At 54.8% G+C, this 11,790-nt stretch overlaps 1 protein-coding gene across 1 annotated transcript; it reads left to right on the top strand.

Moving 5' to 3' along the window:
- Positions 1-550: 550 nt before the first annotated feature.
- Positions 551-7,980, top strand: Mmp9 (matrix metallopeptidase 9). The gene is made up of 13 exons (XM_004858120.4): positions 551-805; positions 1,284-1,516; positions 1,839-1,987; positions 2,242-2,370; positions 2,486-2,659; positions 2,882-3,055; positions 3,374-3,550; positions 3,636-3,791; positions 4,555-4,810; positions 4,929-5,068; positions 5,361-5,511; positions 5,602-5,705; positions 7,672-7,980. Exons 1-13 carry the CDS (start codon positions 668-670, stop codon positions 7,788-7,790), a joined length of 2,100 nt encoding a protein of 699 aa, XP_004858177.2. The 5' UTR covers positions 551-667; the 3' UTR covers positions 7,791-7,980.
- Positions 7,981-11,790: the final 3,810 nt, after the last annotated feature.

The raw sequence follows: 11,790 nt of genomic DNA, 5'->3' as shown, positions 1-11,790 counted from the left end.
AGTCAAAGAAGGCTGCCAGGGAGGAGAGTGGGGATGGGCCTGGATTGTGGGCAGGGGTGTGGTGGGGTCTGGGCAGGGAGAGGGCGATGAAGAAGGACAAGGACAGGGCCAGGGATCTCAGGGAGTCCCTGGAAAGAGGACTCAGGGCATCTGCTAGCCTTTCTTTTTTTTTTTTTTTTTGATACCGGGGATCGAACTTGGGTCCTTGCACTTGCACAGCAGGCAGCAGAACCACAGAGCTAAATCCCCGGCCCCTGCCAGCCTTTCCTTGGCTGAGCACTTGGGGCCTTCAGATGGAGGGCTGAGGGAGTCCTTTAGCCTCATTCCCCTCCCTCCCTCTTCCACAAACTCTGCAGTTTGCAAAACCAGGCCCGCCTCTGGGCACCTGTGGTTTCCTGCAGGTCTGGGGTCCTGCCCGACTAGGCAGTGGTCACTGCACACAGTGGGGAGAGGAGGAGGTGGTGTAAGCTGTTTCTTTGCCTTTTCATGCTGTGGCTGTCCAACACACACACACCCACATACACGAACGCATGCATGGTACACACGCACACACCCCCATACCCTGAGTCAGCACCCGCCAGGAGGGGAGGGCGGGGTCACTGATTCAGTAGAAGTGCCTTCTTAAAGCCCCTGGGAGGGCCACTGCAGCGACACTGCCACCCTCACCATGAGTCCCTGGCAGCCCCTGGTGGTGCTCCTGGTACTGGGCTGCTGCTCTGCCGCCCCTCAAAGGCCCCAGCCTACCCTTGTGATCTTCCCCAGAGACTTGAGAAGCTCCAATCTTACTGACAAACAGCTGGCAGAGGTAGGCAGATGCCATGGTGGAGAGATGGGGAGGGCTGGCCAGGAAGGTGTCCATGTGCCAGAGAGGCCATGGGGCCTCAGAGATGCTTTAGGATGTGTGGGGTGGTGGGCATGTCTGGGGAACAGGGGTGCCCAGGGTAAGGCACTGGGTGTCCTGTGAAGGCTCTGGGCAGTGATGGACAGGATGGGCAATGCAGGTGTCCTAGGTGGGCAATGGGAAATAGTAGGGGTGGGGCCTGGAAGGTTCTGGGTGAGCACAGGTTGGGAATGAACAGGGACAAACTAGGGGGTCCTCTAGTAGGCTTGAGCGGGAGGCACAGGGATAGGAAGGGGCTGAGGGTGTCTGCAGGAGGGAAGAAAGCACTGGTGTTCTGGGATTAACGTCTTATCGATCATCCCTGAGTGCCAGAGGGATAGTCCTGGCCTAGAAGGACAGAGAAGGGGGTCAGGGCTCTGAGACATCTGCCCTCCATCCACAGGAATACCTGTTCCGCTATGGGTACACTCGTGTGGCCAATATGCACCAGGGGAACAAGTCCCTTCGGGCCTCACTGCTGCTGCTTCAGAAGCAGCTGTCCCTACCCGAGACCGGCGAGCTGGACAGCGCCACGCTGGAGGCCATCCGCACCCCACGCTGCGGTGTCCCGGATGTGGGCAAATTCCAAACCTTCGAGGGCGACCTCCGGTGGCACCATCGCAACATCACATACTGGTGAGCAGCTCGAGGAGAGGCAGTGCCGCTGTAGGGCGAATGAAATAGCCTCAGACGGTCGGGGTTTCACTGGTTAATATACGGTCTGGGGCGAGTGGCTGCCCCTCCGAGCCTCAGTTTCCCCTTTGGGGAAGTGGTCGTAGCAGTCCAAGTCCTCCCGTCAGGGCCATCTGTGAGCGCACACGGGGTTTGGGGTGCGCCGTACAGACGAAGGCACGGACAGCAGGAAGCACCGTCCCCAGACGGCTCTGAGACCTGGACTCCCGCCGCCGCCCCGCCCGTTTCGCACTCTAACCTCGTTCCCCTTGCTTTTCCCCTACAGGATCCAGAACTACTCAGAAGACTTGCCGCGCGCCTTGATCGACGACGCCTTTGCGCGCGCCTTCGCGGTGTGGAGCGCAGTGACGCCACTCACCTTCACTCGTGTGTACGGCCGCGACGCAGACATCGTCATCCAGTTTGGTGTCGCGGGTCAGAACCGGAAAGCCAGGACTGCTGGCCGGGGGTGGGGGCGGGGGTCTGCGAGGGAGGAGCGCGGAGAGTCTGGGGGGGGCGGACCAGCTGTCTCCTGACTGAGACCGCTCGGCAGCCTGGGCCACCGCTCGCCCTTTGTCGCCCCCTCCTCCGGAGCGCAAGGCTCGGAGAGCCGCGCGGGGAATTCCGCGCCCCTGGACAGTGGCGGCGGCTGAGCGGCTGAGCGCCTTCCACTCCACCCGCTTTTACAGAGCACGGAGACGGGTATCCATTCGATGGGAAGGACGGGCTTCTGGCCCACGCCTTTCCCCCGGGCCCCGGCATTCAGGGAGATGCCCACTTTGACGATGAAGAGTTGTGGACTTTGGGCAAGGGCGTCGGTGAGACCCGAGACCCGAGATCCTAAGCCACCCCGGCCCCTCTCCTCCCTCCCCACGTCCCTTTCTCCCCCACACCCATCCCCAGCCACCCCACTCCAGTCCCCTCTTCCTGCAGTGGTTCCCACTTACTTTGGAAACGCGGACGGCGCCCCCTGCCACTTCCCCTTCACCTTCGCCGGCCGCTCCTACTCCGCCTGCACCACCGACGGCCGCACTGACGACAAGCCTTGGTGCAGCACCACGGCCGACTACGACACCGACCGCCAGTACGGGTTCTGCCCCAGCGAGAGTGAGTGTGGGGTCGCGGCGCAAGCGCGGGCGGGCGCCTCCGCCGGGCGGGCGGGGCTTTGGTTCTAAACCCCCTGCCCCTCGTGCGCTGTGCGGCCTGCAGTGCTCCGCCGCCCTCTGGGCCGTTTCCTTTCCTGGGAGAGGAAGACAGGAGGGATGGGCTGCGGCCGGTCCAGGGGCCAACAGCGCGAGGCCCTTGGGAGTAACGCTCTGGGTCCCCCAGGACTTTACACCCAGCATGGCAACGGAGACGGCCAGCCCTGCGTGTTTCCCTTCACCTTCGAGGGCCGCTCCTACTCCGCTTGCACCACCGAGGGTCGCTCCGACGGCTACCGCTGGTGCGCCACCACCGCCAACTTCGACCAGGACAAGCTCTACGGCTTCTGCCCCACTCGAGGTACCGCCGCCCCGCCGCCAGTTTCAGCCCCGCTCTCCTATGGCGCGCTGGTCCCTGAAACCACAGTGGCATTTTGTCCCTCCACTGCTCCTGCGCCCACCACCATCACATCCACCGTTTCCAGCGGTGCCTGCACCTCCGAGGCTTTGGGGCCTCAGGCTCTCCCCACAAGTTTCCTGGTCTCAGTGGCTGCACAGCGCCCCCTAGGCGTTAAAAAAATAGGTCACTGGGACTCTAGGGCCTGTGTCTGTCCCCCCCCCCCCCCGGCACCTGATTGGACCCAACGCCGGGCTCACCCGAGGCCCCGGGTCTCCTCAGCCGACGCGACTGTGATTGGCGGCAACGCGGCCGGGGAGCTGTGCGTCTTCCCCTTCGTCTTCCTGGGCAAGGAGTACTCGTCCTGCACCGGTGAGGGTCGCCGCGATGGGCGCCTGTGGTGCGCCACCACCTCGAACTTCGACACTGACAGGAAGTGGGGCTTCTGCGCAGACCAAGGTGCGCGGGGTGCCGTGGCTCGTGGGCTGTGGCCGCGGAGGGGGCTTGGCCTGGCGCTCGGTCTCAGGCTCTCCTTTCCCTCCAGGATACAGCCTATTCCTTGTGGCAGCACACGAGTTTGGCCACGCGCTGGGCTTAGATCACTCCTCTGTGCCAGAGGCGCTCATGTACCCCATGTACCGTTTCCTCGAGGGCTCCCCGCTGCACGAGGATGATGTGAAGGGCATCCAACATCTCTATGGTGAGGTTGCAGGACAGCGATAGGAGAAGCAGAGGTCGGGGTGTGGCTTAGCCGCAGGGCCAGAGAATGGGATGGGACCTCGACATCCCTCTGGGACAGGACCAGGGACCAGTTACCCCCTGTCAGTGCTTGGAGATGGTGCTGAAGAACTGAGGCTCTAAGCTGGATGGCAACTTCAAACCCAGCCTGGGCAATTTAACAACTTAGTGAGCCCCTGTCTCCAAAAGTCACAACGCAACACAACACAAAAACAAACCCCCCAGAACGCCAGGGGTGTAGCTCAGTGGGAAGGCCTTGGGCTCAATCCCTAGGACTTGGGTGTGTGGCTTAGCAGTCGAGCCCTTGCCTGGCATGCGTGAGGAGCTGGGTTCTATCCCCAGCACCACAGAGGAGAGAGAGGAAAAGGCATATTGAAGAATCAAATTCATAGTGTTTCTCTGAAGATCAAACCAGCCGATTCTGTGAGTTTATAAAGCTCTCAGCACTAGGTTTGTCATGGTGACATTCAAAAGATACTCCCACTGGCCTGGGCCGGGGACAGAGCTACCTATTTTCAATCCACAGAGCTCGACCCAGGGCCTAAAGCAGCCCAGGGATGAATGAACATGGCTTGAATAAGAGCCAAGTGTGGGGCAGCTCCCCATCCACGGCTGGGGGAATGACTTCAGCGTCTAAGTGAGGAGAGCGCGCCAGCACAGGGCTGTGCTCACCTGGGGGAAGAGCTATGCACCCTACAAGTGTCTCATCCAGGACCTCTTTTCAGGACCTGGCCCTGAACCTGAACCGAGACCTCCAGTCACCACCACGCGTGAACCACAGCCCACGGCGCCCTCCACTGTCTGCCCTACCCTGCCCCCCACTGCTCACCCCACAGCTGGCCCTACAGGCCCTCCTGCAGCTGGCCCGACAGGCCCCCCCACTGCGGGCCCCCCTCCGGATCCGGTGGACAATCCCTGCAACGTGAACATTTTTGATGCCATCGCGGAGATCGGGAACTATCTGCATTTCTTCAAGGATGGGTGAGCTGCCGGGATGTGTGGACGAGGGAAGGTGTTGGAGGAGGCCCGGGCTGTCCCTCCCTCCCCGTCCACTGGCCCTCCCTCAAGAGTCAGTGCCCTGTCTCCGTCCCGTTCCCAGGCGGTACTGGAGGTTTTCTGAAGGCCGAAGGCGTCAGCTGCAGGGCCCGTTCCTTATCGCCGACACGTGGCCCGCGCTGCCCGCCAGACTGGACTCTGCCTTTGAGGAGCCACTTTCCAAGAAGATTTTCTTCTTCTCGGGTTAGTATCCTCCTCTCTCCCTTCACTACCCTTCATCCCCCACCAGTCAGGGAGGATCAATCCAGGATAACCTGAGAATCCGACGAGAATTAGAAAAGGGCGCCCCCTCCTGGCGGACGCAATTTAACACGTTTATCCGGGCTGAATTTCTAGTCTTGCACCTCGCAGCGCCCTTGCACAATCGTACCCAGTGGCTCTGCCCCTTGGGCACAGAGACTGCGGGCACGGCGGACTAGGAAAAGGCTCCACAGCGCCTCCAGGTCGACGTGACCTTGACCCTTCTCCCCTGCAGGGCGCCAAGTGTGGGTGTACACAGGCGCGTCGGTGCTGGGCCCAAGGCGTCTGGACAAACTGGGCCTGGGCTCGGAGGTGACCCAGGTCACCGGGGTGATCTCGCGCGGAGGCGGAAAGGCGCTGCTCTTCAGCAGGGAGCGCTTCTGGAGGTGAGAGCCACCGCGGCCGCCGCCAGGGGGAGCCCGGGCGCCGCCCGCCCGCCGCTGGCTCAGCACCTGTCTGCTCGCCACTTCCTGCAGGTTTGACGTGAAGACGCAGAGGGTGGATTCCCGGAGCGTCACTCCGGTGGACCATATGTTCCCGGGGGTGCCCTTGGACATGCACAACGTCTTCCAGTACCGAGGTGAGGGCTGGCTGCAGATGCGGGTGGGGGAGGGTCTCTCTGTGAGATACCTCCCACGCCAGCCTGCCCTGCCTCCATGATTGGCCAAATTCCATGCAAGCAAGAGAAAAAGCCCTTGGAGATGGAGGCAAACGTCCCAGCTCCGCTAGAGACAGAGACCTTCCCAGGTCATACAGGGACTCAAGGGGCACAGCCAGGACTGGGACCCAGATTTCTGGCCTCCCCAGCTGGAGGCTGCCACAGGGCATGTGGTTTGCAAGGAGGAGCATCCTTTATTAGATAATCTTTAACAAGTGCCTATACTGGGCCAAACACTGCTGCCCCAGGAATACAGTGAGAGATTAAAACAGCGCACAGCTGTGTGTCTTTGGGCAAATCCTGTCACACTCAGAGCGTGGCCTCCCCAACTGTAAACTGGAGAAGATAGCTACATTTACTTTTACTTTTTCACTGCTTACCTCCCATCAATTGGCAAGGTCTGTTGACACTACCACCAAAGCCTTCTTTTGAAGCTATAATTTTTCACTGTTTCCTTTGCAAACACCCCAGTCCACTCTGCACTGGTTATCTAATATATTCGTTTGTTTGTTTATGGCACTGGGAATTGAACTCAGGGCTATCACACTGAACTATATTCCCAGTCCTTTGGTTTATTTATTTATTTATTTGTTTGTTTATTTTTTGAGACAGGGTCTCAATAAATTGCTAAGTTGCCCAGGCTTGGTTTGAACTTGTACTCTTCCTTTTTCCCAGAGTGCTGGGATTACAGATGTATGCCACCAAGCTCAACTTAATTTTTTATTTTTATTTTTCTGTGGTACTGGGGATTGAACCCAGGACTTTCACACAGAACTACATCCCTAGCCCTTATATTTTTATTTTTTGAGAAAGGGGCTTGCTAGGTCATTAAGTAGCCTAGGCTGGGCTTTTGTGATCCTGCCTCAGCCTCCCAGAGTGCTGGGATGACAGGTGTGTGCCACCATGTGTAGGTCCAATTCCTTTAATGTATTCCCTGAGAGCAGGGAGAGGTTAGGAGTGCAGGGCAGTGGTCCCGGGGGTGACTCCAAATCTATTCCAAGGTCAGAGAAACTAACAGGGTCCATCCTCCCCTTCCTCTTTATGTCTGTGTTCTCATCTGCTCCAGCTACTCCTGTCATTCAGGCTACTCCTGTCATTCACTATGCTCCACCTACACCGCCAGCTTTGAACAGATCAAGGTCATTCATAGCTTAGGGCCTTTGTGCCAGTTGTTCCCTTTATCTGGAAGGCTTTTCCCCTTAAACTGTCACCAGGCTGCCTTTCAATCATCCTTCAGATCCCAGTGCTAAGGCCACCATTTCAGAAAGGCCTTCCTTGTCCATCATTTTCTATTCACTTTTTTATTTCCTCCAGCTCTGTCTGGGTTGTCAGAATCAATCTCATTTATTTTCATGTTTGCTTGGTTAATTGTATGTCTTGCCTCACTAGAGTTAGCACCAAAAGAATTGAGATCATGCCTGCATTTTTCTCTGTTGTATTTCTAGTGCCTCTAATGTGCTTGACACATAGTAGGCACTCAGCAATTTTTTTTTGTGGTTTTCTGGAGATCAAACCCAGGGCCTTGTGCATGTTAGGGAAAAATACTCTACCTCTGAGCTACACTCCTAGTCCTAGTAAAATTTTTGAATGAATACATAAATTTTCTCAATGAATGAATGTTGAATGAATTGTTCTGAGCATTAAGATAGACCATCCATTCATTTATTTGCAGATTCATTCATAAAATGTATTCACAGCACCTACTGTGTGCCAGGTTCTGTGCCCTCCAGCATCTCACAGGAAGGTGGGGAGGTGGAGAGTCATGTGAAAAACATTGGAAAGATCCAGAAAAGCCAGGAGGAATGATTGCAAAAGTCTTGCTCCTGACTCTGTAGATGTATGTGGGAGGATAGGAGTCACCTCTTTCATGCCTGCCTCTCCCCTGCAGAGAAAGCCTACTTCTGCCAGGACCGCTTCTACTGGCGAGTGAGTTTCCGGAATGAAATGAACCAGGTGGACGAAGTGGGCTATGTGACCTATGACATCCTGCAGTGTCCTGAGAACTAGGGTATCCATCCTGCTTCAACAGTGCAGTGTGGGTCCCCCTGGGGACCCACCCCAAGGGAGAAGGAGCCAGTTTGCGGGATACAAACTGGTGGTCTATTCTGGGGGATGAGAAGGAGTGGAATCGGGCTGGGCCCTCTCTTCACACCTTCCTTTTTTGTCAGAATGTTTCTAATAAACTTGGATTCCCTAACTTCTAGGAAAAGCTTTTATTTACATATCCATATTCATATGTAACTGGCAGAACACTTTTATATGCCAGGCAATGTTTTGGGCTCTTCATAAATATTAGCATATTCAGTTCTTCCTATTAGGAAGGTATTATGTGATTATTTCTATTTTACAGATGAAGTAATGACTAAGCTATTTATTCATCTATCAACTATTTATTGAGCCTCTACGTGGAGCCAGGCTCTGTGCTGGACACTGGAGATAGGAATGAATTGGATTAGAGTCCTGCCATCAAGGACCTCTCAGTGTTCCCAGACTTTACAGCACATAATAGCCTCCTGCTTAAAACTAGCCACCAGGCTCTGCCTCAGAGAGATCAACCCAGTTACAAGGGCCATTCTGTGGCTCCTGGGTGTGGGGTCACACTTGAGTTAAAAACAGGTAATCCTGGGCCGAAAAAGTAGCTCAGTGGCACTGTGCCTGTCTGGCAAGTGTAAGGTCCTGAGTTCGAATTCCTGTACTGGGAAAGAAAACCCAAAAAGCAACAAATTGGGTGGATCCTTTATTGTTGATAATGGTGTGTGTGCGCGCGTGTGTGTGTGCGCGCGTGTCCGTGCGTGCGCGTGCATGTGCGCGCATTGTGGTTGAAGTCAGAGAACATTTCCCAGGCCAAATGAACTCTCAAGTGGAACTGATGCAGGAAGGATGGATGGGCAAGAGTGGGTTCCTGTGCAAGTAGGACAGTTTCCTTAAGGGGCAGGCACCGGGAACCATAACCACTCACATGTGTGTGCACGAAAGGGCATATGCAAGGATACTGAGCACAGCATTTTTCACCTGGTGAGAAGGTGGGAGCGACTCAGTCCCCCAGAGTAAGGTAGTGGGTAGATGGAGTGGACACAGATGTGCCAGTAGCTACCTCGAACAGCACCACGTGGCAGGCCCCGCTCTGTGTCCTTACGTGAGTCAAAACAATCCTATGGGGTAGGCACTACTGTTACCTTACCCGCACCAGTACTATGGTGCCGGAGTCCAGCTCCAGCGGGTTCAGGTCCTGAGAGGAGGTGTGGAGTCGGCGACGAGAGAATGAGAGACACTGAGTGGAGGGTGGGCAGCTCAGCTTGCCCGTCTGAGTTATAACGAAATCACTTTACTTATGTATGTTTTGATTACACAAGGCTTTGGTAAGCACGTGGGCCCATACACAGTGTGTTCTCAAACAGAGTTAAAGAGCAAGCTGAAATCATCTAAAAACTATTTTGGACCACCCAGTTCTAGATACTCTTCCCGGTGCTACGTGAACTCTCGCTAACTTACCAAATTTATTTTTAAGGAACAAAAAGCATCTTAGCAAGGTCAGGCTACTTCATTAGGCCAGGTTTCGTCAGATCTCACTGTTGTGTGCCCTGCGGTTACATAGGTGTTGGCCAAGGCTGACCGGGTGCCGGACAGTGGGGCGGGGCGCCTGCATCATGAGTTTGTTGATGTCCCGATCTCCCTCTGTACAGTCAGGGCCTGTGGAGGTCACGTCCCCACTACTCACGGAGGTAGGAGCGAGGGGCTTTTCTGTAAATGCATTTACAACTTCTTCCCGCAATCCCGGCCTAGTAACCATTTCCAAAGCACTGACTTTTATCCTCTCAGTGATCTCCCGGGGAGCACAGCACCGAGGTGACCACTACCGCGGAAAGCGAAAGCAAAGGACGGACGGAGTCCTGGTTTCAGCCACAGTCTCGGTTTCACTGGAGCTGTGTCAAGCAGCGAGATGGTGACCATGGCCTGCGCCACTGTGGTTATCGCCAGCACCCTCTTTCCAGAGGAGAATCTAAGGCACTGAGAATGACGGCTCACCCAACGTCCCACAGCTGGTGAGCAGTGGCTGCAGGATCTGAAAATGGGCTCTTGCTGCAGATGCCAGGAGAAGAGAAAAAGCAGGGGGTATTTGGGAGAAGGGCAAATGGCTCAGGGCTACTCAAGGATGTGGTGGGAGTGGGTGGATGGGGGGCGCAGGGAGGATTCTGGAATGGTTGAGGTAGGGGAGGAGGCCTGGGCTAGATGTAGGCAGGTCAGCGCTCCGAGCTGGGGGTACAGATTTGACATCACAAGACAGTGAGTTGGAGTGAGTGAGCAGAGGTGATGGGCTTGGTTGGGTCTGATCATCTTTTGGAACTTTTGGATCATCTTTTGTGGAGTTTAAGGGGGAGTTCAGGGATTCCTTGTGGAATCCCTCTCTTAGCTCATCTGTCTTTTGCCCACAGGGATCCACTCTCACTGACATACAAATATTCCTTATGTGCTTCTTTAAAATCCCTCCTAGCCGGGGATTTAGCTCCGTGGTTTCCGCCGCCTGCTGTGCAAGTGCAAGGACCTGAGTTCGATCCCCGGTACCAAAAAAAAAAAAAAAATCCCTCCTAATCAGCCTCTAGATGGTCTTCCACCGTTCTGCCCCCCATGCCCATTCACAAGAAACCTCTGCCTGTGTGGCCTCTGAGCACCGTCTCCATTTCCTCAACTCCCATTCTCCCCTCACCCACTCAACCTGTCTCTCAGCTACTACACCACCAGAATCCTTGTCTCTAAGCCACTCATGACCTCCTGCAGCCGACGTCACAGCAGCACCTCTGCTCATCCTATCCCATCACTCCACATATGTGTCAGAATTGACCTGCCCGTCTTCCTAAACTTCCTTCTTCACTTGGTCCCTGGGACTCCTTGAGTTCTGGTCCTCCTGTCACCTCACTGGTTGAACTGTCCTCTTTCCAACCTCTTAATTCTGTACACTCATTGCCTGTGATCTCAGCTCGCCCCATAGCTTTTTGGGGGGGGGCAGGGGCGATTACTAGAGATTGAACCCCAGGCCTTTCACACTGAGCTACATCCCTGACTGACCCTTTTACATTTTTATATTGAGACAGGGGTCTCGCTAAGATGCCTAAGCTGGGCTTGAGCTGTCAATCCTTTTGCCTCTTGAGTGCTTGGATTATAGGCATGTGCCACCACACCCAGTTCCCACAGCTTTAAATACCATCTCTCTGCTAAAGATCCCAAAGCTTATAATGCCAGCCTTACCTTCTCCTCTGAACTCCATTATATACTCACCTGCCTACTACAATTGCTCCTTTAATGATTAATAAGCATCTCGCCCTAACATGCCCAAACCCAACTCTTGGGCACCGCCTTCCAAACTTGTGTCTCCTTCAGTCCCTACCATCTTAATAAAACTATCATCTATCCTCGGTCAAGCCTAAAACCCGATCACCCTAACATCCAGGAACTAATTATTATTTAAACTTCTTATTCTAGTATAGGGTTTTTCAACTTCAGCATGACTGAGATTTGAGGCTGGATAATTCTTTGCTGTAGATTGTAGGAGGTTTTACGTCTTTCTCTAAGAGACAGCAGAACCCATAGCCAGATGCCAGGCCCATTCAGGGTCCTGCCACAAATCTGACCATAGGGGTAGGATACAGTGAGGTAGGTGATGGTGAACTTGTGGCTCGTGGTCGGGCACCCTTGGTGCAAGCTAGATGATACCAGTGATCTTTAGCCACAAGATGCCAGGATCACCCCCTCTCTAGTCGTGACAACTGAAAACCTTTCTGAGCATTGCCAAATATCCCGATGAGTGACATGGCCCCCCAGTGGAGAAATGTTACTTTAATATCATAAGCATACAGACAAGTGCAGCTACTACAAGTGTACATTGCAATATATATATTTCACAGACAATGCAACTGTGTAACCAGCACCTAGACTAGGAACGAAACATTATCAGCACTTTAGAAGCCCCCTTGCAATTACTGCTTCTCCCCATCAGTCACTACTACCTTAC

Source organism: Heterocephalus glaber, unplaced genomic scaffold (genome assembly GCF_053883595.1).
Source record: "Heterocephalus glaber isolate CG9 unplaced genomic scaffold, H.glaber_assembly_v1.0 deba00001673, whole genome shotgun sequence".
Lineage (NCBI taxonomy): Eukaryota > Metazoa > Chordata > Mammalia > Rodentia > Bathyergidae > Heterocephalus > Heterocephalus glaber.
This window is presented reverse-complemented; position numbering and strand designations above follow the sequence as displayed.